Genomic DNA, 26,808 nt, shown 5'->3' on the forward strand with positions numbered 1-26,808 from the left:
TAAACAGCAGCCACCGCCTCTCAACCTTTGCTTTATGCTGACTAAATTCAGAAGGTATGAACAACAAAAAACAGATTTCATTTGATTATACATTACACAAAAAGCCTTTTATTAATATAGTAGATTTCAAGGAGGATTCTTGGAAAGAATTACGCATTTTGTCATATTTAATTATAGGTAAAAAGTAAGAATAGCCCTTTGTCACACAGTGTCACTGAGATCCAAAAACAAAGTGTTCAGTTGGTACATGTTTGATCATTAATTCAAATTGGATGCTCATGTAGTCATCTTGTCGATACACAGCAGATCATGCAGAATTGGGAAATTCATCTACCGGCAAATTATAGATAAAGTTTCCAACAACGTTTTGATAATGTATGATTATTTATGTGTGTTTAAATTCAGTTCTTCCAAGAAAATTGCTTGTGAACTAATTAAATCCTAACTAAGCACGGTGCTTTGTCTCTATTTTTTCCCATACCAAATTGAATAGTCTTTAAAGTCTACTAAGAAAAACATTGATGTAGCTAAAAACAACAGACTCCCTTGTGATGATGAAAAGCTTTATTATGTACACTGTGGCTGCCCCTGTGAGGTCTTTGTCTTTGTTGTTTCGCTGATTCAGACCACTTCAAAATCTCTCACACCCCTTCCCAGTCACATGTGAATAACCCACTGAGGAAGAGCAAAACCACACTGGATGGAGGCTAAGTTAAATGTGTTTAATCTCCAACTATCTGCTTATGGCCAAAACATACTGGCAGTTTCCACAGACAGTTTAGATTAGACAGAAGTGGTCACTTTTTAAACCTTTAAAGGAATAATTTTACACCTCCTGCTGCTATGAAAGAGGAGATAGTCAAACCTGAAGAGGATTCTGCTTTATTAATCAGGCTCCAACAACTCTATTTAATAAAGAGAGGGTTGACCTTAAGTCCCCTCTCTTGTAGCTGCAGAGTGAATAGGATTTAAAACCAAAGACTCTGACATTGCCACCTGTTTTTAATAAGGTCATTGCCCGCTTCCTAAAATCCTGAGAGCAAATCCCTCACAACATTATCTGTACTCCAAAATCTCTGCTAATCATCAAAAAAAGTGGCAAATGGATATGAATGTATGATACCTGACTGCCCTCTAGTGGTACAGTGAGGTACTCTGCTTATGTTCAATTATACAAGCTTTTCTCTACAGTGCATCTTGTGTTTTCTTTCTGCCCTGAAACACATTTTATCACTGACTTACTTAGTACAAATTCTTATTCAGCTAATTATTTTATTCACACTTATTCATTGAGATCTCAGTGTGACATTGACTGTACTTTACTGTGATAGATTCTGTTTTATACTCATATATGAAGGCTTTTCTCATGTTAGGATCTGGTCTGGAATTGTGACTTGCTGACCAGGGTTTGCCCACCTCTAGAGTACCAAACACCTCCAGCCTTCTTCTAGATGTGCTGTCAGGTAGCTAAGCATAGAATAGGAAAATGTAGGGGTCGATTAAATCAGATAAATAATTAAATGCATCACATTCATACGGCAATGTTAATATTTGGGGTTCTTTTTAAAAAGAACATATATACATGCATTTTTAATGAGATTGCACTTTTTAAAGAAAAGAAAAATAAATCAAATGTAAGCAATATTCTGAAATGACTTTATCATTTGCAAAAAGTTACTCACCACTTCTTTAATATCTTGTAAATCACACAAATACTGACAACAGTCACAGTGACAACAGTTTCAATATGCATGTTTTCTTTTTTGTGTTTTTTTTCTACTTTTCTTTTTAATGGGAAACAAGATTAATTAAAAAAGAAAGAAAGGAACAAAGTGGCACAAATAATTTATATATATAATAATATATGCCTAAAAAATAAAAAGCACGAGACAGAATAGGAATCACATCAAAACATGGTTGGAATCTACCGCCGGCAGGATATGACGTAGTAGGTTTTCCCTTAGTGGGCGTAGTCATTTGAGGATTGAGCCAATCAGCGACGAGCACCTCTTTCACAACATTCCAATCCTCCCAGCAGGCCCGCCTCCTCTCCCTCTCCCTGCCCGGACTAGCAAGTGTGTGTGGGGCAGTGACACGTAACTCTGTCCGCTTCGTTGACGTGACCAGGCAGGACACCTCCACCTGGGGCAGGGAGAGCAGAGAGAGGACTTTTCTGACCCCCTGTCCCCCACCAAAATCTGGTTAATTCTCTACGTTTTCCCAGCATGGAGGCGAGAGACGTGACTGCAGGTGAGCTTGTTGTTAGCACTGACGGTCAGGGTGTCGATGTGTTGTTGTTTGGCCAAACAATGAGCACTTAGGGCAGCATGTAACTCTGATTAAGCTGTTATCTAACCCAGTAGCCGTGTTTGGTGTGTGAATAAGAGCTGAATGCTTTGTAAACAATGCAGGGATTTTCCTGTTTTCACAATAAAACACAATAAGTTAGTTCACATCGTGTTAGTACATAGTATCTTGCTCTTTCTCATAAATTACAATGCATTGTATTTCGTTTGTTCAACCTCTAGGCGCTCTTGTGGGCAGTGATGGAGAGGAACAAACTGCAAAGAAGGATGCAGCTGCTACAAAAGAGAAACCAGACACCAAGAGTAAGATGGAGAGGATCTTTGGGTTCAAGAAGGAGGACCTGACCTCCTGGAGCAGCCTGGTGGCCCTCCTGAACCGCCCCTCTGATCCTGCATCTCTGGGCATCTTCCGCTGCTTGTTCGGTAAGTTGAGATCCATGTTTGCTTATAAATTCTAGGTGATCTCTTATGCTACAAATCTGTGTGAAACGTCATCATGTGTCTTCTGTACAGGTTTACTGATGGCCATCGACGTCACTCAAGAACGTGGCCTCAGTCACCTGGACTTTAAGTACCTGGATGGGGCCCCTGTGTGCCGCTTCCCCCTCTTCAACTTCTTGCAACCGCTGCCACTTGACTGGATGTATCTGGTGTATGTGGTGATGTTCCTCGGTGGGTCACACTCCTTTTTGTTATGTTAGAAGCTCACTTCCAAAAGGGGAGACGGGTTTAAAAAGCTCACACTCTGTGTTTACTGAGGCTCGGTAAGAAAATCCCCCCCTCCCTTCTTCTGGAAGCGGATGCAGTCACTTTATAGGCGACTGTCCCTGTGGGGTGCTGTCTAGGAACCCTGAAGATGTGAACACATACACCAGACGTGCAATTTTCCACGTTTATCTTTCCCCTTAAGCCGACAAACTCGTGCAAGATTTTGTTTGCAAATGTCACATTCACTCAGTGTAGCTTGTGCAAGAATGCAAACAGAAAACAGAACAGAAAACAGTGACAAGTAAATCAATACTGATACTGATACTGATGCTGTCCCGGTACAGGTCCTGCACTCAATTTGTAGATGTTTTAGGATTTAACTTGTGTGACTTATTATTAGTTAAGTTAATAATAATTAATAATTTGTTGTCATTTTGCCTTCATATTCCCAAAGTTGAAGGACTTTTCAAGAGACAGAACGGTTGGCAATATCCTGACTAGTCCCTAGTATGGGTCAAACTCCTGTATTTCCCATAATGCAACACTACAGTGAAGCGTCCTTTGTTAGACCGTCACTGTCTAGAACAGATGACCCTGATGACATCACTGTGACATCATCAGGGTTATTTTCTCATTGACGAGTTAATGATGGAGGACCACAAGTGTCACAGAAGTAGACAGAATTAGGTATTTCATAAATTAATAACTAATGTACAATAAAATAGGAATTAATGCATTGGCTTACAAATGAATTTATTAATTCATCACTTTAAATGGCAATAAAAAGAGGGGTTAGGAAAGACATAAAACAGTCAATAAGTACATTAATGAATTAATTTACATTTATAATTTCCTGCTGCTTTTCTCTCTCTTCTAACATATTTGATTTGCATTGTAAACAGCTTCTTCTTTTAGTCTCTCAATTATTTTTTATTTTCCGTGACACTGGGCCTTGAGCTAGTGAATTAGACATGGGCTGTAACAAGATCTGTGATTGGTTAGAGAGCCACAAGTGCCATGTTAATCCCTTTTTGATTATAATCAATTAACTATTTATTGACAGATTAATATGTGTTCAGCAAATTCTATAATTCTCCTTTTTATTGTCCATTAAAATATAGAATAGTTAATTACTTTATATTTCAGACTATTTATTCATAGATTAATAAATTGATATATGATTGAATAATATTGATGCCTATATTGTACAATAAGCTGTTATTAATGACATGCTTTATTACTGTTTAGATGACACTTGTGGTCCTCCATAGTTAATATGTATTAAAACCGACTTATTAATTGTAACAACAGCTGTTTGTTGTTATTAACTGAAGTCCTGTGTTTCTCCGTGAAGGTGCCGTGGGCATCATGCTGGGCTGTTTCTACCGTCTCTCCTGCCTCATGTTCATCTCGACGTACTGGTACATCTTCTTTCTGGACAAAACGGCCTGGAACAATCACTCGTACCTCTACGGCCTCATTGGATTTCAGCTCACACTCATGGATGGCAACAGATACTGGTGAGATGATGATATCGGTCTGTCTGTGCATTTCTGCCCTGTGTATACTGTATGTGTGAGCTCAACAGAGAACGATCTTTAAGCCTGTGTATGTTTGTAGGTCGATCGATGGACTGCGGAGGCCTTCTATAAGAAGCGCTCATGTGCCTCTGTGGAATTACACTCTGTTGAGGACACAGGTGTGTGTATCATTGACTTTTTAGTAGCTAATACTGTTTATTTTTTTAACATGATCTAATGATGTCAGTGTTTTTTGTGTCTTCAAGATATTTATCGTGTACTTCATTGCTGGAGTCAAAAAGCTGGATGCTGATTGGGTTGAGGGTTACTCGATGTCTTACTTGGCGCACCATTGGCTGTTTGATCCTTTCAAGTAGGTGTTGTTTAGCAGCTCAGTCTAAATATATTTCAGCCTTTATTCACAGACTGATGATCGTGCTGTACCACACATTATTTTCCAGAGTGATCCTTCCTGTGGAGTTAATAAACCTGCTGGTGGTGCATGGAGGCGGGCTCATTCTGGATCTGAGCGCCGGTTACCTGCTGTTTTTTGATGCCACCCGACCATATGGAATTTTCTTTGTCACCTACTTCCACTGTATGAACTCTCAGCTCTTCAGCATTGGTGAGTCTCTTGTCTTGCTTGATCACTTTCTTTTTTAATCCTGCCTTTATCATTTTACCTTCATCTTACAGAGAATGTTATTTATCCTCCACAGGGATGTTTTCCTACACAATGCTGGCCACCAGCGCTCTGTTCTGCTACACTGACTGGCCCAGAAGATTCTTCGCCCATTTCCCAGCATTCCTCAGGGCGGTCCTGCCCCTCACCTCACCGGACCAACAGCCCAGTGCGTCCTGTGTTTACCCTGAGATCAGCAGCACCAGTACTGAACGCCAGGAGACCCCACCTGCCCCCAAAGCTCCAAAACTGAGATTTAAGCACAAGCTGGCAGCCATTTTTACTATTCTCTACATAATTGAGCAGTTCTTCATGCCATACTCCCACTTCATCACAAAGGTACATCTGCCTATCATGTGTTTCAACTTTAAAGATCCTAAAAGACTCGTTCAAAAGAAGCTATTTTTGTAAACTGTTGCATAATGTCACATTATTCGACAGAGAGAAATTCTGTTTTTTTAAGATTGTATGTAAAGGTGGCATCTAGTGCTGGGATCTCAGATTGCAACCAACTGAATACCCCTCACAGAAGAAATGCGAGACATGCATAAGTAGGCCTGCTCCCTCTGTAAATATAAAAAGTTAATTTCAAGGTACCAAAACACGGCAGTTCTTTGTTTCAGGTGATTATACACTAGTTACCCCTTTCACACTGGACAAAAAACACACTCATACCAGCTAACATCCGGCTTATGTCTTCAATGTGAATGTTTATGATCGGCATTTAGTCCAGCGCCAATTGACTGATTGACTGATGATGAAAACATGACACCAGGGTGGACACGATATTTTTAGCCCCTTTTCAGGTGCGATGATATGACGTGTGTTGAAGTCAAGGCTGCTAGTTTGTTCATATCTTTCCATCCGTCTCTGTCAAGCAACTTGAACATCGTTCAGTCTGCGCTCATTTTGAAAGAGAGACTAAAATAGTTGTTAGTGGTTTCCGTGACTGAGCCCTGTTAGCCGCCTGATCGGTACTGCGCAAGAGCAACTCTCAACCGAGATGTCTCATTCCTCAACAAAACAATGTGTCTAATTCGCAATATTATTGTTTAAGACTTATTAAAAACAAGTTTAACGTTTTCTGGATGTGTAGTCTGATGAGGTTAACGATCTGCTGCTCTCTACTGTTTTTTTTTTGCTTTTCCGGCGTATTCGTGATGACGAACGTGACACACAAAGAAAAAAAAAGCTGAAATGCAAACTCATCTCAAACACCTATTTTTAGCGGGCTTACCCATGTTTAAAAAACCTGCATATACACTTATTTCGGTGTTAAAGTGGTATGATGAAAACATAATTATGAATATTACATTCCATTTCTGCCCCTAAATCCCCCTAAATCCTACACACCGCACCTTTAAGCCTTTTAAACCCTCTCTGAGTCAGCACACTGAGTGTTGCTCAATCAGAGTCAACAGTCGTCGGTCCACAGCAAACAACAGCTCAGATTTGTGTTGAAAGAAGTAGATACTCATCATGCAGTCTCTGATAGGGACACTTTGTGTTTTACTCTTCTTCCTTATGAACTTTTCTCTGTGAAGTCTTGGTTAAATAGAAACTGGGGAAAGTGTTAGTCATCATTTACAGTAGCTGAATTTCTAATCAAAGTACACAAAACGTTCAGTCCCAGAAACTATTTTTCAAGGAACTAAAAGTCTGCTGTTGTCTGCGATTCAACTGCAGCGTAAAGACCCACGAAGGTTAGGCAAATAAGTCCGCTAACGTACAGTATTAAAAAAAAGTGACATGTAATTTTTGCTCATGAGTACTCAACAATGATGGCCTGGATAAACTGTTGGTATCTGTAATTGTTGTAATCTTTCCTCTGCATGTCATATCTACTTCATGTTGATGTGTGAAAGCACAATGAGCAAAAGTCAAACTGGTTTGTGGCTGCACATTTTTGGAAATGGTGGCTGAAATAAAATTCTCCACATACTCGACCAATCAGAAATGTTGAGCGCTGCAACCTCCCCCACGAAGTCTCTGTTATTTCTGAAAACACAAACCCGGAGCAGGGACTCAGATGTCCCCAGAACTTAATTTAGTCCCTGGTCCCTGCGGTGGAAAAACAACAAGTTCCTCCAAAAGTGATTGTGATTTTTATTTGGATGGAATTATGCTAATATTCTGTTTTTATGCAGGGTTACAACAACTGGACCAATGGCTTGTACGGCTACTCGTGGGACATGATGGTTCACTCCCGCAGCCATCAGCATGTTAAGATCACCTACAAAGATGGAGAAAGTGGAGAAATTGGATATCTGAACCCAGGGGTGAGTTACAAGGAAAACACTGTCAGACACACAGTATGTGAGCATTACATCAACTCTAGTAATGGTACACACATCACATTTTCTTTTAAATGACTGCTGACTATTGCAGTTTAGCCCTTTACTTATCACTGTGATTATTACTCATGCCACTTCCTGAAATGACCTTTGAGATTGTCATACTCTCTCCACTTTTATAAACTTAATTACACTGTGTGTATTGAAGGTGTTCACACAAAGCCGTCGCTGGAAAGACCACGGAGACATGCTGAAGCAGTACGCCACGTGCCTCAATCAGCTCCTGCCCCGCTATAATATCTCCGAACCTGAAATCTACTTTGACATCTGGGTGTCCATCAATGAACGCTTCCAGCAAAGGTATGAGAGCCTCTTACTTGAGAAAAAAAATGCAATTTTATTAATTAAGGTGTACCAGATTGATAATATTATGAAAAACTAATAGTGAGAGTAGAATAGTTTTTTAAAATTTGCTCTTGACTTTTCTTGAAGGATCTTTGATCCCCGCGTGGACATTGTGAAAGCTGATTGGTCGCCTTTCAAACCAAACACATGGTTGATGCCTCTGCTGGTGGACCTCTCACCCTGGAGGACCAAGTTCCAGGAGATCGAGGGCAGTTTGGACAATCAGACTGAGATCGTCTTCATAGCTGATTTCCCAGGTTACAAAAATCTCCTTATCTTATCTCATTTAGATGGAAAAGTTATCTTTGATGCTTGTTTTGTTTACCGTTGACTGACTGTGTGTTACCTTTTAGGTCTCCACTTAGAAAACTTTGTAAGTGAAGATCTGGGCAACACCAGCATCCATGTGCTGCAGGGCAAATTGAATGTTGAGGTAGTGGAGGAGAAGAAGAACTACACTGTTCAGCCTGGTGAGCAGATAAAGGTACAGCAGCACACCATCACCACCGTTATCAGTATACTGGTTAACCTGGACACACTCGGGCATTTACCTTTAAGTGTATGTGTTTAGGTGCCTGCTGGGGCTTACCATAAGGTGTACACCGTGTCTGAGGACCCTTCGTGCTACATGTATGTCTACGTCAACACCACAGAGGCGGCGCTGCAGGAGAACTTCACCAAGCTGCTTGAGATCCAAGAGCGTGCTCGCAATGGGACAGGTGAAACCATGAAGGGCATCTAATACAGGAACAAATGTATTGTAACAGTGGCTGCTTATGCCAAGGCTTGTATTTCAGTAAAAACGATGAGTAAAATCAGCATTTTCGAGTGTAAACTACATCAAAATAACCTTAAGTATCACATTGTTAAGCAGCTCTAACTAAACCTGTGAGAAGCTGAAAATTCATCAGATGCTGACCGGACCTTCTCATCCCACAGAAACCGAGCCGCTTCCTCCTGAGCTGCAGCCTCTTATCGCTGCCGAAGGTGAAGAGGTCAACGCCACCGACCCGATCGTGCAGCTGTTCCTGAAGAGGCAGCGCCGCATGAAGGAGGTGAAGAAACGCAGGGAGGCCGGCGTGCTGGAGCGCTTTGAGCGCTTTGCAGTGAAAAAGTACTATACGATACGCAGGGGGTGAGTGTTGACCTCTGACAGCACAGTCACATGCACTGAAATCTTGAAAGTGAATGCCCTGCATCTCATTAACTTTCCTTCTTTTAGATTCTTGATGACAGCCATAGCTTTGAGAAACCTGGCAGTGGGTCTCCCCCCTCTCGAACAGCTGACAAGAGAAGTTGCCTTTGCCAACATGAAAGCACCTCCAGCAGATGGCAGCCAGGAAGAACGGCTGAAAGATGAAGTCGGTCATGGAGAACTATAAAGCTTCTGTCAGGACCAAAATACTCTGTTAAATTGCCTGCGGGTGCTGGATCAAACATTCCAGACGGCCGTGTTTTTACTACTGGACTGTTACTGGGACATCCCTGCCCACAAATTTTTTAATTTTTTACGCTTCTGGGCATTTCGGATTTATTCCAAAAGTCATTATCTTTTTGATAGCTTTTGTTTACGAATCCAAATTCATGTTTCTGTTAAAACTGCAGCAAAACCAGAAAACTGTATGTTAACAGATTCACGCTGCTTTGCTGTGCGAGATTACATTTTCAATTGTGCTTAAGATTTTTATAATTGCAGTAATGGCTGAGTGACATGACCAAAAAGACTGCTGGAAGATCATATTCTAAATATAAAAATGTGCAGCCAATCAGCAAGTTACTGAATGGTTTTAAAGGGACAGATTTCGTTGAACATGCTGACATGAACAGAATCAGAAGGATGGTCGATAACTCGTCCTCCTGTTGGTGGATTTGCTCTAATTTGAATGAAGCACATTTACGAATATACTGTAGGACATGTGAAGATGACCCCGTTTTAAGGAATACACTTCTCTGAACTTTTATGCTAACCCTGTAATGTGAGAAGAACCGACGGAAGTACAAAATTATTTTTCGCTTGTTCAGTCGACGGCCTTTTGTCGTCACTTTTCTAATAAAGAGCTGATGGTTTCAACAAATCTGATATGAATTAAAAATCAACTCAAGGTTTGTGGAAATAATGAATTTTATTGGTGTCAGTATTTTACAATAGCATCCATCTTAAAGTGCTACAGTTGAATTCCAGTGTTCACTGTAGTTTGACATTATGGCACATAAATGAGACTTTTCACACAGGGCACAAACAAACAGTACAATGTTACACAATATAAATACATACAAATCTACAAGATGGATCTCTATGAAATGATTTACTTTGTTAAAACAAAATCATGATCACTTAAGTTGAGGTTAATCGCTCAGGATTCATTTAATTCAGTATAAATATGTCGTCACTGTGCTGTAGTGAAGGTCCAGTCACATATGGAGTGTTGCGTCATCAGTTACTGCCCAAGAAGTGACGAGTAACATTTCACAAAAGCTATGAGTCATTTCAAGTGATGGTTTGTATGTCACAGGGAACAACAGAAAGACAATTTGTATTTTGCGTCATATTGCACAGTGCTCTACTGGTTTCTAAATCTCTCAAGTCACAATCTCTGTTTTTACAAATGCTCTGCAAAACAAAACACACGTTGCATCCCTTTACATGACGGGCGACTACGCCTCTAATCACCACAAGTGAAAAACTGACCTTCTATATCAAGTGTAAATTCAACATTAAATGTAGCATGACTGGTATTAGTGTTAGATACTGGCTTTTAAGAAGTGTTGTCAGAAGCCTTTTTTTCTGGCTAGTGTACGCAAATCAAACGATTAATTACATGATGTAGTGAGATGGATTTCTGCTTTGATTTAATGATGATAAAATAATTAGAGTCACCATTATTTTAATAATAACTGGAGCTATTTTCAAATGTGGTACTTTTTCTTTGTCCTCTCAGGATGTTGTGTGGGTTTAAACCTTGTGATTTGCTCAAAAAGGCCCATTCTCAAGTTCTCCCTAATCCTCTTGAAAGGGGACTCCACCAATTTCACACTTCAAAGTCTGTTTACAGGTTTTTCTGCACATGTAAAAAGAAGTTGTATAAAGCTCTTTGTGGCTCCAGAGGGAGCTGTGCGAGGTCTGATAACTTTCCTCAAGTTATGGCACTCGAGTCAGCGTCAGGTGGGGCTGAAGACTTCGACTTTGAAAATAAAAAAATCAGGAGTTCGACAGAAGTGAGGTCACCACTTATCTGTAGGCTGCTCCACATCTCAGCATGAGGCTGAATGCATGACCAAACTGTTGATGGCCAAATTGCATTGTGGGTAGTGTAGGCGGCAGGTTTAAGGAAGCAGCTGCGTCTAAGTGAATAACGTGGAAAACAATTTTTGAAATTGGTCCAGTGTTGAGTGAGAGCGTGGCAGCCGGCACCTGTGAAACGGGCTGCAATGTAATCCCTTCGGGCAATTGCTCACCATCAAAGTGCATCCACTTAAAGTGCTTGTTTTTGCCACTGACTCAGATTGTTATTTTAAGTGTCTGACAACATTATGGAAAGGATTCCTGCAGAGACAGACCTCTCATTAACCAGAAGAAGCGGCTATTCCTCTTGTGAAATCCACCAGACTCCATTTGCAGAAACAGTAATTTTATCATCATAAAACCACTTCATTCGAACCCATCGGAAAGCCTTAACTCACCGTGTCGGATGGGAAAATATTGGGAGAGGAGCAAGAGATCAGAGAAGCAGCGGGGGGGGGGGGGGGGGGGGGATGAGGGGACACCATGTACGTCCAGAATATTCACTTAGACCAAAACACGTGCGAAAATAGGGTCCAGATTGAGTTAACCTTTAACAATTGATCAACACCTGTTTTCTACAACTCTTAACGTGTCTTTCCTTCCTTCACAGGTTGTGCCGCATATTTCTGTCTGACAGATAACATTTCATAATAGCTTTGTGCCCAAAACCTCGTCCAGTAGCTCTCCACTTGCACCACTTTAAACACCGCACTACCCCTTCACACACATCTGATGCTCAATTTTAAAAAAAAAATCCACCTCACTGCCACATCCTAATGCCAACAGTTCAAATAATTTCCACCCCAACATGTGGCACATATCTGTCAACTCCACCAGAATGCAGCCTTGAACGTGCCCCACGCGGCTCTCCCTCACATGGCTCAATCAAAAACCACAGTGCTGGTGCTACAAAGGGAGTGGCACCTCCCTGTTGGCAGGTCGTGTTCCAGCACCACACTCCAGCCTGCTCTGTACATGCAGGCCTGTCATTATATAGTGCCATTCACAAACTTCTGCTAACTAAAAACTCTCACTTCAGGTCTCCCCTACGTTCATATGTCTCTTATTTATATTTCCAGTTGATCCTGTTTGTTTACTTCACTTGTTACTTCCTTAAGAAAGAAGGATAATATAAGTTAATTTATTACGATGATTTAATTTCTGAAGATAATAATCATCTCATTCTTTACTTAATTATTTTGAATCCGATGCCTGGAAACATCAGTTGTTGCCTGCCAAACTCTATCACACGTTGTTAAACTTTATTGCTCACGAGTTGGATTCAAATCCACTGAAATGTGGGTCAGTATTGTTTATTTTAAGCACAGCTGGTGCAGAGGTTACTGGGTGTAATACTAATGGTTGCTTTATTAGGAATCCCTTTTTTTCCTCCTTTTTGTGTTTGTTTTATGCTTTGGAAAATGTAAATGAGGCTCAGTGTAACAATGTTATGTTCTTCTCGATGCACACCTAAAATGGTGCAAAAAAATAAAATATGGAGCATCCGTTCGTAGTCAGCTCTGCAGCTCTACCTCGGTTGAAGGTCTGGGTAGAAAACTCCATGTATCACCCCTTCGATCACAACATTTGAAAATGTATCTGAAAGTGAAGAAGAAAAGAAAGTTTCTGAGGGGAATTTTTTTTTCATGCGCCGGCCAATTTTGAGATTTTGGCTATTTTGCACGTCTTCTTTTAGACCAGCGGAAAGAAAACATCCAAAATACACATTTAGGTGTGTAAAAATAATGTATTCGTTTTAGCCTTTCCACCTGCAGTGTCTGGCTTAAAGGGACTATGTAAAAATTTGTAGCAATTCACATGTATTAATCACTTTTTTATTGACCATATGTGAGCGGATTGTAACGGAACGTGAAAAATGAGACCTTCTGAGTCTCTCTCAGTTGCCTAAACAATCCTGTGGACAATTTGTTTAAGTTGCTGCTGGACTGTTTTAGACCTATTTCTTTGTGAAGGACTAAGGTCGTTTTTCCCGCAACAGTCCAAACGATGTGACTCTGGATGTTCTCCGCTAACAGAGAGCAACGGTAGCTAACGTTAGTTTAGAAATGAAGTCCGTGAACATAAACGACCAGCATAACACAGAAGTTTAACAGAAAAGAATACTAATTAAATTTTTTTTTATAGTTAACATTAATGACAAATCTTTTCAACTATGCTACAAGAACAATTTAGTTGGGTTGAATTTTGATATTGTGACATTACGCAGAAGTATCCTGAACTCACCGCTCGCAGAAGGCAGCAGGTACGGGTCTCTCAGAAACAGCAGGACCGGCTGGTGTGAAAGTTTACTGAAGAGAGTCCAAAAGGGAGAAGTGAGACTGTTTGTGGGCGGCTACAGGCTGCATTTAAATTAACAGGATGGAGAAATGATGATGGTAGGTGGTGTCATTGACATGTGGGGTGAAGTTCAAGTGCAGAGCAAACAGTGACACAGTTTTAACTTGGTTCAAAATGGTGCACAACAAAGAATCTCTTTCATCCAGTAGTTTGAAAAACAAAATGACTCACCTCGATCCCTCTGATTCTGTATCGAACGACCTTTGAGAAGAAAAAACAAAAGTTAAGCCACATAGCCTTACAGCAGCCTGGGAACAAACTCGCCCACAGATTGAAAAAAAAAGAAAAAAACATGCCACATTTGCTCTTTTATTTCATAGAAAACCTTCAGTTTGAACTCACCCACAGCTTTCCGTTTTTGGCACTGAAGGAAAATGGCGGATATTCAGGAAATCCAGGAATATCTTTGGAAGGACTCCATTTTCCATAATTATAGACTGACAAAACAGACAAAACAAAAGCAAATTACAATGTGCACACGAAGCAGTCGTACACAACTGAAGTGACCTGCATGACCTTTCCCTGGTGAGTGGTTTGAATTTGTTTAGCCTCCCTACATCTGTACTGCAGTTTGTATGTTTACTTTGGGTTAGATGCAATTTGTATTTGGTAAAAGCAGACAGGACACTGACTTTATATACATGGATAAATACTGAAGTTCTTTATCTGAAGCGAAGAGAGTGAAGAGTGAAGGTGTGTCAGAGTACCTGCAGGTAGAGCTCCAGACCGTGCCTCCTCTGCTCCAGGACTTTGGGAACCCAGTTTCGGACATGTTTGGAAGGGATCTCAGGTGGCTTTATGCTCTTCTTTAGCTGCAGGGATTAAAATACACCATTATATAATAAACATGGCAGATCAGGTAAGACTTAGGCACACTGGTGCTTTGAGCTCAATGCTAACACATCCTACTGTGGCGTGGTAGCATGCGAAGGTTCATTTTCACAATAAATTGATTGATCGTTTAGTCTATAAATGTCAAAAGATTGAGATAAATGCTCATCACAAATTCCCAGAGCACAAAGTGATGTCTTCAGATGGCTTCTTTTGTCCAACCAACAGTCCAAAACCCAAACAACCTTCAAGTGTTGTCATAAATGAAGCTGGAACCAGAAAATGTTTGACAATTTTGCTTGGAAATACCTGAAATTATTAATCTATTATCAATACAGTTGGCCACTTTTATTGACATAGAGCTATGCTGCTAGCATGGCTAAAAGCAATAATAACCCAGCATGTGTGAAACATAACTGATATTTTTCATAATGGACCTGTCATAGCAGGAAAAGTACAGGTGTTAATAATGACATTAAGTGTCCCAGGAAGTCCCGACAGTGAGCAAACAGGAAGATGGACACCAGGACCCTGAAACTGAGGCACATAAATGGAATTCAGTCATCATTAATTTTATTATTTACACCTGCTTTGACATGTACAAAAAGTGGAGTTCACATCAAATACACGAATTTGAAGCAGGACGGGAAGAGGAACTAGTACGGTGAATGTGGTCAACCACCCACCAGCACAGAGCACATTCACTATTTATTTGTTTCCTTTTCATGTGATGCAAGCTGGTATCTTTTTGTATGAAATGTGCGATTGATTGATTGATTGATTACGCAATTGTTTAGTCTCTAAAAGCCCAAATGGATCCAGTTAATAACGATCCGAGGGAAAGCTCACATTGATTTATTTAACTGGCTGTCAATTAATTTACAGAGATTTGTCTGTAAATTATTGTTTCCATTTACCAAAGATTACAGACTTTGAACACTAGTTCTGAACTCGTCAGAAAGGAGGAAATAAATGACTGTAAACTGAGGACTTGCACTGAATCTTACCATTTTATGCAAAGTGTGAAATTCACTGTAGCGTTTCTCAACCGTGTGCTGTCTGCCGTTCATCAACACGTCAATTTTGAACACCTGAAAGAAAGGACAAAGTTAGCATGACTCAACAACAGAGTGGATTCTGGTGTCGAGAGTCAGTTGACAGAATCATGATTTATCAGCACAGCTCATCAGCCACACACGTCCCCTCCCAGTGAGTGGAGCGGTCAGTTAAAGTCTTTATGTCAGCCAGTTACCAACAGGAAACATCTGGCTCTTCTATAAGTGAAAGCTTTTCATACGTTAAAGTTAACATCCCTAAACAGACTTCCCTCTCTCGGCTGCGTTCTTCCGTTAAAGTTGCAGATGCTGCATAAACATTGACACCCTTGGCAGCATTTCATAAAAGAGGAAATCCACTCATTAATGATGACAGTGTTGTTAATGCAATTCTGGACAGGCGACATAAACACATACTACATCTCCCCATGACGGAGAGCCAGCACGTAAGCCAATTATTAACAAATTCTGGAGCAGTTCAGGGAGTTTTAATCTCCCTTGACATCACCAAACTACATTAAATAGTCGTATTATTTCTTATTTTTTGTAAATATCATCGTATAAATTCAGTGTTTCCATTTTTTTATTTATTTATTTATTTTTATTCCTTGTATAGTTGTATAGATTGTTATTGTTTATAGTATAGTTTGCGCTGTGTATATACATTGTATATATCTTGCTTTCTATTTATGTTATGTACAGAGTGTTTTTCTTTTTCTTTCCCATTGCTGCTGTGACAAAAATAATTTCCCAGTCTGGGATCAATAGAGTAATTTCTATTCCTATTCTAGGATTACACAAAAACTACTGAACAGATTTCCACTAAACTTGGATGGAGGATGTGTCTCGACCCAGAATAGACCCCATTAACGTTTGGTGTGGATAAAGGGATGGACTCACATACTTTAACATTAGATAGCGTATTTTTCCGACATTAATTGTTTATTATGTATGGATCTTTATGAAAAAAAAAAATCTGCCTTATTTAAGTGGCTTGTATTTATCAGTGAGTGCAATTTGATACGAATCCTGATAAAAATTCGGATTTGGTGGATTTAAATGTTTTATTTCATACTGGTTCAGGCTTGATTGAATTAAAGGGGATTGTCCAGACTTGGTCGAGGTATGCACTATTCCTATTGTTTATTCCATCTAATCGAATAGCTCAAGCTAAACAAATAAAGCTATAAAAGTAGTTAAAATTATGGTCTAATCAAGGGGCTACTGAATGCATTATGGGAAATGTAGGCTCATGTTTTTGGAGGTTGGCTGAAAAACTAAAAGTCTGTGTCTCATTGTAACACCAATTAGCTGATGTACCCCTTGGGATTGAAATGTATGGGGGGAATATAGTTTAACAGGCTCATTAACACTTACTATGAGGTCCCATATCAAATGAATGACGTTCAAATCAACAAATCAGTGTTTATTAGTGAGACAGCTGGGGATCCTCTGACCCAGTGGACTGGGTGGGTTGGTGCACACGACCACTGGCTTTAAATCAGACACAAACGAGACGCTAAATTAAAATCCACAGTTCAAAATCCAAAGTTGTCCCTGTCATGTCACAAGTTTTCGCTCATTGAATCTGAATTTTTGAATGTATTTGAACAGTGAAATGTTCGCAGGGTAAGAAAACAAGGTGAGTTCAAGGCTGATCTGAGGCATCTGAACCGCAGTTAAAACAAACAGGCAGACAGCTAAACCAAACGATCTGCTTGATGTTAACCGTAAGGTAGTTTGCTGCTTATTTAGAGGACACATAAATACCTCTTGAGCTAAAAATGAGAAACTGATGACAGCAGCAGACAGACGACAGACACACAGAGGTGATTACTGGGCAGCTTACCGTGTATCCTTTCTCGATCGAGTTGTTTTCCGAGCGAAACGACGGGATCCACACTTGGACTGGATGCATTTTGACTCGGAAAAACGAGCAGTTTACTGGTAATATTTAATCCTATGGCGTACACACACACACACACACACACACTCTCACACACACACTGCTGGTGGTTTACTCCTGTTCCTCTGGCAGCCTGATAAAAAAATCACTGGAGTCAAACAACATCAACACGGTCTCAGTGCTGCCCCCTGGTGGAGCGGAGGGTACTGCACATGACCCGGCTGTGATTTTACTTCTCCATGTTATTGAGCCCAGAAGTATTAAATAACTCAATTAATAACCAATTATGAGGTTATGTTAATAACTTGCTCAGAAATATATACATAACCCAATATTTTCTGAAATAATTCAAAACAATCTTCAAACTCCACTCGTTATTTATGAGAATAAAATATGATTCATAATTTATTTAATCATTAAATTGTTTTGTTGGAGTTTCTTATTATTTCATTAGTGTTTTTGTTTAAAAAGTATAGAAGCTGCAATCTGGTAAATTACCTTCAGTGATGTCACTGTTGTTGTTGTTGCATTGTGGGTAATGTAGGTACCAAGTTGGACTCAACTCATCATGGACAGTTTACACACAAATGATGCAACTTGACAAAGCAGAAGCACAGACGGCAGTTTCTTTATTTCATGCATTCCTCTTGCGCCTACATTACCTATGATGCAACTGCAAACATCACTGGAGGGAATTTATCAGATTACATGCAGCTTTCTCTGGAGCCATAAAACACTTTATATGTCGATGAAGGTTCTCAGGCATCCAGGTCATGGTAATTCTACGTGCTGTATCGTAGGCAACTTGTTTCAGTTTCTTGAAGACGTTGGCAGAAACTTGTCCATCCTAAGGACAAAACACCAAGGCATAAACAGAGTGATGTACTTTATGCTGTTCAGTGCAGCCAGGACTGCACAGCCGGTTGGGTCAACGACCCACAAGTGGCCCTAACAACACCAAAACTCAGAGCTCACGCGTGTCCTTAACGACTCTGTAAGGACTCTCCCACACAGAGTTTAAAAGCCTACGATCCCCTCCAGTTAGTTACAACTGAAGAAGCCTCTTGGATGAGAGGCGAAACGTCTTCAAGAAACTGAAACACGTCCAGTTGCCTACAATGCAGCAGAAAAACACTTAATACTACTTTTGTTCACATATGCAGTTGTACACACACTTTAAAGTTGGTGGACTTACCATTTAAGCTACCTGGCTGAAAGTGACCTAGCCAAATAAACTAGCTAGGCTGTGCTGTTGGCTGGCAGTAAATTGGGCTTCACCAGTTTTCTCTGCAGCATCTGAATTTGTTCCTCAGAGAAACACACAAAACCCTGTGAAGAGAAAAGGATAGACCGTCTTTCTCTTTGAATTTTCTTCTTTTTATGTTTTATTTAGGCTTATATAAAGACCTTTCCTCGGGGGGCTCTGGGAACGTGAGCACCGTATTTTCGGACATTTTATTGACTAAACAAAGATGCATTTTTCAGAAAAAAATAATCATAATCTGCAAAGAAAATAACCATTAGTTTGTAGTTGTCATTTTTTTTTACATGTCGTGTGTTTGTGATTCAGTGTGTGTGGCAACGACAATAAGACAGAAAAAAGAAGAAACAACGACAAGACAGAAGGGAAGTCACTTAAAACTATTGATCTAAAAATGTGATTCAATATCACAATGTTTTATTCAACTAAGATTCACCAAAAGTTCTGGAGTAAAGAGAGTTTCTCCCGTTGCTTATAAATAAAACATTTTCCTTTACACAACTGGTTCATTTAAAATTTTGTGATATAAATGATATTGACTTAACAAGGAGAGCAAGCTGGTTTACGTTTGTATTTAGATTTTCTAAGCTTCTAAGTTTTATGGATTTTAGTCTTGCCATCTTACAAGTGGTATGAAATACAAGCATACAGAACAATGTTATAGAAGTAGGGAATTAAAAATATCCCACAAGATAAGAAAAAAAATCAAAGATATACTTATGAGTAAGGAGAAAAAACTGCTTTCCCACACAAGCACAGGACACCATTGCTACTTTCTTTTTAGTTTTTTTAAAAATTGGGATTATTTTACATAAACCTCACTAACATTTTAAAGTTTATTTCATGATGTTTTAAATGTTTTTAATATGCAGTCCTCTTCACTGTCATTAACAGAACGGGCTGTGAATGACTGTCATCTCTTAATACCTGAATATAGAGAAAAAAAACACAAACACGATAAGGATTAATGGGACACATAAGGAATATCAAATAAATGTTTGTTACATGAAACATGATACTTACGTTGACATGTGACAACCTGACACGTGGGCGTAGTTGCCATCGTAGCGGATATCACAGCGCACAATGTTGTTGCTGTAGTCACTTTCTGGGACCTGATATTGTGGATTTACACTGACCTGTGGAGAGCAACAAAATATAGTATACATACAAAAATATAATATACATACAACAAAATATACATATAAGAAAAAGGAATCAATAACACAGCACGAAAATAAACAGTAAAGACTCGATGATTACTTCCATGTTACTCTCTTAAACGTCTCATCTGGTACAAACCTTGAGGATATAGGATCCAGGTTTCACATCTGTTATGTCAATCCACTGGCAGTCGATGTCTGCGTTGTAGGTATCATAACATCCTGGGCTCAGGCCCTGCACATTGGACAAAATCCATATAAAACCTTTTACAAACAGACTTCTTCAAGACTTGTTTTTACAACAATATAATATCTTATGTTAAGAATAAAAGTATTATCATAAAAGAAACACTGATTTAGCGTATTTATGTTTGTATCTGAGTGGTGAAACTATAACAAAAAGAGGTAGTGAGAGAAAAAAAAGAACAGTATGGAAAAAGAATTAATGTCGTAAACAACTGATCACGGACTTTCGGGCAGGTGGGTTCATCTCGCAGGAGCAGTGGAAAAAATCGTTAATCCCCATCACCACTGGCTCATGCAAAAAGGAAATACTGAAGCTGTTCTCCGAAGGACTGCTCCTTCAGTAAAAGAGCACTTGTTTTTCTGCTTTTAAGGGGTGTATGAACCAAAATCCTTCAACTAGGACATTCAGTGGAAAGCAGTTCAGAAAAGTCAGTATCGTCCATCTTGGTCTGAACACTTGTGAAGCAAAATCATTGCAGTGCAGCGTGTGCACTTATATCTGTCAAGGTGAACTGGCCTTTGTTCAGCAACAACAATATTTCACAGATGACATTTTGACAGTTCACAGAAGGGACAGAAAAGCATTCATAATGGTTTGATTCAGAACTACCGGGAGTTTTACATTGTTGCTGCTCAAGCTAACATGAGCTAACTGGCTAAATGTGGTAGCAGCTGCTGAGCCTGCTTGCTTGAAATGATCCAGCACGTAACACCCTGTAAAAACAATCTGCTGGTGAGGTTTTTGTTCAGTAGTGAGCCTGAGAGGTGCTGGTTGGCATGTTGTGTTACCACTGGAGAATGCCAGGCTAACTGTTTCCAGTCTTAGTGCTGAGCTCAGCTAAAGTGACAGACATGAGAGTGGTAGATATCATCTCATCTACTCTCCGCCAGAAAGCAAATAAGCCTATTTCCCAAAAATGTCGAACATTTGCTTTACAGGTCTACTGTAGGATTTAGAGGCATATAGTGGTGGGGTTGCGGAATACAACCAACTGGACACCCCTCGTCTCATGCTCCCCTATGGTGGCCACTAAAAAGCCCCTCTGTAGAACCAGTGTTGTGTTTGTTGGTTCGGGGCTACTGTAGGAACATGGCTGTGCAACATGGTGGAAGGAACGATCTCTTGTACACTACTGAAAACATTATAATGAACATTATATTCCATTTCTGCTAAACACTACACACTGGACCTTTAAAGCTGCATTAACTGATTTTTTGGCCCCCTGGGTAGAGACTAAATAAGCTGTAAACAGAACGCTGACATAGCATAACCTTATGAAGTCAAACAAAGCTGCTCTGTGTTCAGGAACTAGCTGCTAACTGTATTTGTCTGCTGTTTGGTGCTGAGCAGGTAGCATACAGAGGGTTTTTCAGAGTGTTTTGTTGCTGAAAATAGCTGCCTGCTATGTGAGGAAGATGAGAGCAGTGAGACTGAACCAAAACAAAGAGCTGAAAGAAGCTAAATGCAAAGCTGATGAGAGCTGCAGAATCAGGAGCTCACCATGAGCGACCCCTTTCACATACAGGTAGTCACGTGATCTATCGTTAATATACTTTTTTTTTTTTTTTTTTTTTTTCCTGAAAGCAGCTTTAAAGAGAATAACAACAACATTTCAACAGTTAACTTTGAGACCTGGGTATGTGCGGTGCAGGCAAATCTCCTGTAGTAGCCATAGTCACAGGAAGTGTCCTCCAGGCAGAAGCTGGCCTTGTGCCCCTCAGCCACCGAGTGGTGGGTGTTGGCATCCAGCAGCTCGTAGTGGCTGAACTCATCCATGCTGTGGAAGTGCCTGTGGATCAGAAGCAACAGTGTTCAACAACATTTTTAATCTGAACCGAGTGAGTTCCACATCAACCAGGCGCCGTCTGTCATGATGAGACCGGCCAGGGACTGTTTTTGCTCCTGAGCACTGATTCACATTTAAGTACATGTTGTTGGACATTTCCCAATGTTCAGACGGCAGCAGGTCACTGTGGCTGAAAATATCACAGGTGTTTATTTTATTCAGTATGAACATGTAGACCTGCAGTGAATCTGAATCTGCATTCATTCCGTTATCTTAAAGACCGTTTGTTTAATAAGCCAGAGATAGATTTAGGTAACTTTAAAAACATCCATACAGTCTACAGCAACAGTTGATTGGATCTCAGCCAAATGTGCTCCATATTTGGGATTAGCACAGTGGACTGGTTGTCTCACAACATAACTATGGACTGAGGTGGTTTCTGTACAATCAAGGAAAACTAGGCTGTTTCCCAAAATTCAGTAAAGGCACAAAAATAGCTGCGGTTTTCCTTTTTGGCTTATTATCCTTAACCCACACAACTTTATTTTACAGTGTCTGGCTTTGCAGTCGTAAATTAACTGAATTTAAAGGTCATGTGAAGTTCAGTCACATCACATCTTTTGTAATCCCAGAGCGGGTTTTAAGTTTTTACGCTGGGACTGTAAAAATAGTAAAAAAATCTTGGAAAGCCTGAACATACAAATAAAACTTGTGTTCAGATGTCAGTCCTCATAACAAAAGTGATAAAACAGCCAAGAAAAACGATCAAGCAGCCAAAAGTAACACAACTGTGGTTCAACAGGGGGTGCCATACCACAACTACACACTGGAAAAGACAATAGAAAGAAACAATTGGTTGCTTATATTTGTAACTGATCAACAAAACAACAACACATATCTGAGTTACAAAATGTGAAGAAAATGTTCTCCATAATCAGAGCAGGATAGTCCACATCTGGTTTACGTGTTCATGCATGAAAACGTTACAAAAATGACTTTAATTGATGCCAGTATGTCAGCCGGTGAGAACAGATGAGTCACAGGAACAGCCACAAGTCACAGAGACTCCCGAGATGGTGAGGTGGACAGCACTGACATGACATTATACTCACTGGTGACAGCTGTGCCACTCCCAGGAGTAACGTGGCCTGCTGGGGAGGAAGTCTGCCGTCCCCTGGTTCTTGACTCTTTGAGGGAACCTCAGCAGCATACGGGTGTCATAGTCTCTAATATTGGATCTATAGGCTGTGCTGCAAGCACAAAAAGAAGAGAGTAAGTTTGCAGAAAAACAAACAAAAAAACACAAGGAATTTATGGACATAACTACGTCATTAAGATTGTTTTTCCCGCTACATCCCCTCCTCTGAGCGGAGCAGACTTTCAGTGTCTGAGTGAAGGCTGCCTGTGTGTAAATGGTGGGTGGAAAAATAGTTTGAAGGCACGTGGTTGTTTGGGTTAGTTTTCGATAATGTGTTTACCATTCGTGCTTTCTCCCCTCGGACAGACTGTGATTAAACTTTACAGAAGTCCTCCGCTCCACCCCTCTCCACCATCAGTGGCAGGATTCGGTTAATTTTACCTCATGGTTCCACTGGGCAGCCCTCACCCACAAACACTTTTAGCTGGTTGTTATGGCTCAAAGCTCTCTGAATCACACTGAGACTTGGCTGCAAACCCTGCTTTTTTTTTTTTTTTTTTCTCCATGTGGATAAGTTCTGACAGCGGTCTACCTTGACAAACAGTTCTCCTCAGCTGCACATCTCAGGTTGTACATTGGGACTCTCTGGGCATATGCAGCGGCTTGAATGTAGTATGGGTCAGGCACGAGATCAGGCAGACCTAAAACAACAAAACAACATTACAGGACTGATAATAGCTAAAAATGACAGTAAGTAAGTTAATAAATAAACACTTTTGCGGATGACAAATAGATGTACGTATGCAGGAATTAATAGTCAAATGGAGACAAGATAGTAAGTTAGGGCTGGACAGTATGTAAAGGATAAAGCCTGACTATACGTTGTCATCCATTCATTTCTCAAAGTGCATTATCCCACTTATACCTGTTGCATCGCCTCAGGCCTCCTGTGTCTCGACCAAAAGGCTGCACTTGAACACACCACAAAGACTACAGCCAACGTTGAACAAGCTCGTACATTCTGCGCCTGCGTGAGAGGAAATACCTCTGCAGATATACAAGCTGTTGTTCTGATTAAGCAGCATTTGACACCACTCTTGCTAATATACAGTAGCTGCTTCTAATGGAGAACATGTCTGAGGCTTTTTACATCACTTTATTTAATGACATCACAATTACAATCTAATTACATCACTGCACCTAAAGTGACAGTGATGTAATTTTCTAAACTTACCACTTCTGACTCTGCTTTCTGTTCTTGCTGCGTTTCAATGTGGTGACAAGGAAACATGGAACAGCAGCGCCAGCTGGTATTAAACAGGAGACATCAGCAGAGACTGGCAGTGGTGATTCGAGAGTCTGTTGTGGCCAAACGCAAAAATTCATAGGGGTGGGCCCTCCAACCAGTGTTTTTATTTCCAATGTTCACATTATTAGAATTTCCAAATATAAATAACATTAAAAACCAGAAGAACTGTAAACTAAATTAATAACTAAACAACTTTAATGTTGTCATCATCACATAAAACATTGATTTTGAGTTTTGGTTTTGCGTCTTTATAGGAGGTTTATGGTTGTCATCGCAAAATGTGTCAATATGAGTGGCCATCGGGGTCCCCTTTTCCCAAATTTCTTTGGGGGCCCCAAGATACAGCTGTAAAGTCTTTTCCACCTCCAGAGGGCTCACAACTGTCAGTAACCACAGTGAATGTGAGAAGAATCCTGCTGAGAGTGAGTCTGAATAAGGCTGCTGGTCCAGATAATATACCTGGCCATGTACTGACACAAGCGCCAGTCAGCTAGCTTTAACATCTCACTCTCACAGGAGTGCCTCAAGACAGCCATCATCATCCCTGCACCTACAAAGTCTGCTGTGTCGAGTCTAAATGACGACAACTCTGTGGCTCCTACAGAAGCGCTTGGAGAAACTGGTTCAGCGCCTCAGAGACAACAACCCTGCCAACTTGGACCCTCACTAGTATCCATTCAGAACCAACAGATCCACAGAGGATGCCATATCTACTGCCCTCCACTCAGTCTTCACACACCAGGACAATAAGAACATCTACATCAGAATTTATTAATATGATCTCCTCCATGAAGCTGATTGGAAAACTTAACACTTCCTCACAAGTACACCCCAGACATTTCAGATTGGCACTCACACCTCCTCTACATTAGTCAGCACCGGGTTGCGATACTCCTCAGTTCATCCTCCACACTCCACTTCTTTTTTTTTTCTCTCTTATGTAGCATGAAGGCACTTAAACTCAGCTTTGACATATGACGAATAAAATAACCTTTAACTCTTTTAACCTTTAATACTTGCCTTTACCCATTTGGTCATTAAATCCACATTACTGATGATAATTTATCAAAAATGTCATTGTGTTAATATGTTGTAATACCAATAGTCATCCCTACAATATGGATATTACAATATTTCTGAAAAAAAATATTGTGAAATGTGTTGTTTTTTTTCTTTCTGCACCGTTTCAGCATTTATGAAGTGCTTTCCAGAAGGTTTGAAAATATCGAGATATATATCGGTATCGCCACATCAAGGCCACATCTCCCAGTCCTGCGAGGTAATTGGATAACCGATTGATTGACTGGTTTCTTCCTTGATAGACCGGAAGCATTTTAACATCCTAAGCGTTCATATCTACCTCATAAATGACTTCAGATGCTGTTTTGAGAGCACTCTCCACAGCCTTACCGTACTGATGATCCCTCGTGCCGTACCCGGGTCTCGGTCTCGGCCTCGGTCTCTCGTAAACGTCATAATAATTGTAATATGGATTATCGCCATCACTGGACTTGTACGGGTCGTTGTAGGGATCATCACCGACCATCATGTCTTGTCTCCTGGGCAGAGGCGGACTGACAGTAACTTTTTCCTGGGTGTCATTGGCTCGGCTGCTCCTCTGCGGCTCCGTGCGCTCACCGGGGCGCTCACGGGGATGCTGGCGGTGCTCGCGCCCTCTCACGAGCCTCTGGAGTGGAGGAGGGAGGCCACCGGGGCTGTGCGCCCTGGACGTCGGCCGGGGAGGCTGCTGCTGCTGACTCGAGGTGTCCTGAGGTCTCGCGTTGGCATCACGGATGATGGTGACAGGTCGCGCCTGCACTTGTTCCTGAGGTGCGCCCCTGCGCCTCGGCGGCTGATACTCCGAGCCTTGGCTTAAAATGCTAAAAATCTTGCCGTTGTGCGACCACTGTAGCGTCTGCCGGAGAGCCGCTCTCTGGTTATCTCCCTGTTGTGTTCCCGGGCTCCTTTGAGATTGGGCAACTTGCAGGATGAAAACAAAAAAATAGACGCACGCATATGCGTAAAGTGGCGTGCCAAACATGCGTAACGCCATTATGAGCTCAATTAAAGGAGCTTAAATGTGACAAATCGAATATACCAAATGAGCCGGGGTTGCCACTTGTCTTAAATTTAGAAATCCCTCATCTCTGTTTGAAGGATACTCAGTGAGCAGAGGAGAAAAGCTAAGTTTGAATGTATCCGTGTAAACTCATATCGCTCTGCTCCTGCAGCCTGCAGTGAGATGATGGTGAGGAGGAGGAGGAGGAGTTCAGCATTTGGAGTTTCTGAATCTGTTACACAAGTGTGGTGCTGCTGCTCATATAACCACTGGATGGATACGTGATGTCTGATCATGTCCAACCAAGTGTGTTTGATAACTGCTCTGTCTAGCCCTCTGGAGAAAGTTCATGTGTGTTAGTAACCAACAGTGAAAGTTACTTTCTTCATCACTAAGAGGGGAAACAGATGCGTATTTTGAGTCATAACACAAACACAGAAACAGATGTAAAATGTCTTGTGAAATCCATCCCACTTAGTTATGATAGCATATAAATG

At 40.7% G+C, this 26,808-nt stretch overlaps 3 protein-coding genes across 3 annotated transcripts; 1 reads left to right on the top strand and 2 right to left on the bottom strand.

The window, feature by feature from the left end:
• The first annotated feature begins 2,073 nt into the window (after positions 1 to 2,073).
• On the top strand, positions 2,074 to 9,990 carry ggcx (gamma-glutamyl carboxylase). The gene is made up of 15 exons (XM_073478039.1): positions 2,074 to 2,250; positions 2,529 to 2,729; positions 2,820 to 2,978; positions 4,369 to 4,534; positions 4,635 to 4,713; positions 4,801 to 4,907; positions 4,996 to 5,159; positions 5,254 to 5,555; positions 7,364 to 7,495; positions 7,719 to 7,870; positions 8,003 to 8,172; positions 8,269 to 8,399; positions 8,487 to 8,634; positions 8,855 to 9,050; positions 9,138 to 9,990. Exons 1-15 carry the CDS (start codon positions 2,226 to 2,228, stop codon positions 9,295 to 9,297), a joined length of 2,292 nt encoding a protein of 763 aa, XP_073334140.1. The 5' UTR covers positions 2,074 to 2,225; the 3' UTR covers positions 9,298 to 9,990.
• A 29-nt stretch (positions 9,991 to 10,019) lies between these two features.
• Positions 10,020 to 17,475, bottom strand: snx24 (sorting nexin 24). The gene is made up of 7 exons (XM_073478040.1): positions 17,292 to 17,475; positions 15,395 to 15,478; positions 14,264 to 14,368; positions 13,899 to 13,993; positions 13,728 to 13,757; positions 13,443 to 13,507; positions 10,020 to 12,797 (listed from the first exon to the last, which is right to left on the bottom strand). Exons 1-7 carry the CDS (start codon positions 17,358 to 17,360, stop codon positions 12,727 to 12,729), a joined length of 519 nt encoding a protein of 172 aa, XP_073334141.1. The 5' UTR covers positions 17,361 to 17,475; the 3' UTR covers positions 10,020 to 12,726.
• Positions 17,476 to 18,990: 1,515 nt separating this feature from the next.
• On the bottom strand, positions 18,991 to 26,523 carry loxa (lysyl oxidase a). The gene is made up of 7 exons (XM_073477864.1): positions 25,663 to 26,523; positions 23,536 to 23,644; positions 22,918 to 23,055; positions 21,652 to 21,808; positions 19,912 to 20,007; positions 19,633 to 19,748; positions 18,991 to 19,536 (listed from the first exon to the last, which is right to left on the bottom strand). Exons 1-7 carry the CDS (start codon positions 26,303 to 26,305, stop codon positions 19,530 to 19,532), a joined length of 1,266 nt encoding a protein of 421 aa, XP_073333965.1. The 5' UTR covers positions 26,306 to 26,523; the 3' UTR covers positions 18,991 to 19,529.
• Positions 26,524 to 26,808: the final 285 nt, after the last annotated feature.

The sequence above is a fragment of the Pagrus major genome, chromosome 12 (assembly GCF_040436345.1).
Source record: "Pagrus major chromosome 12, Pma_NU_1.0".
Taxonomy (NCBI): domain Eukaryota; kingdom Metazoa; phylum Chordata; class Actinopteri; order Spariformes; family Sparidae; genus Pagrus; species Pagrus major.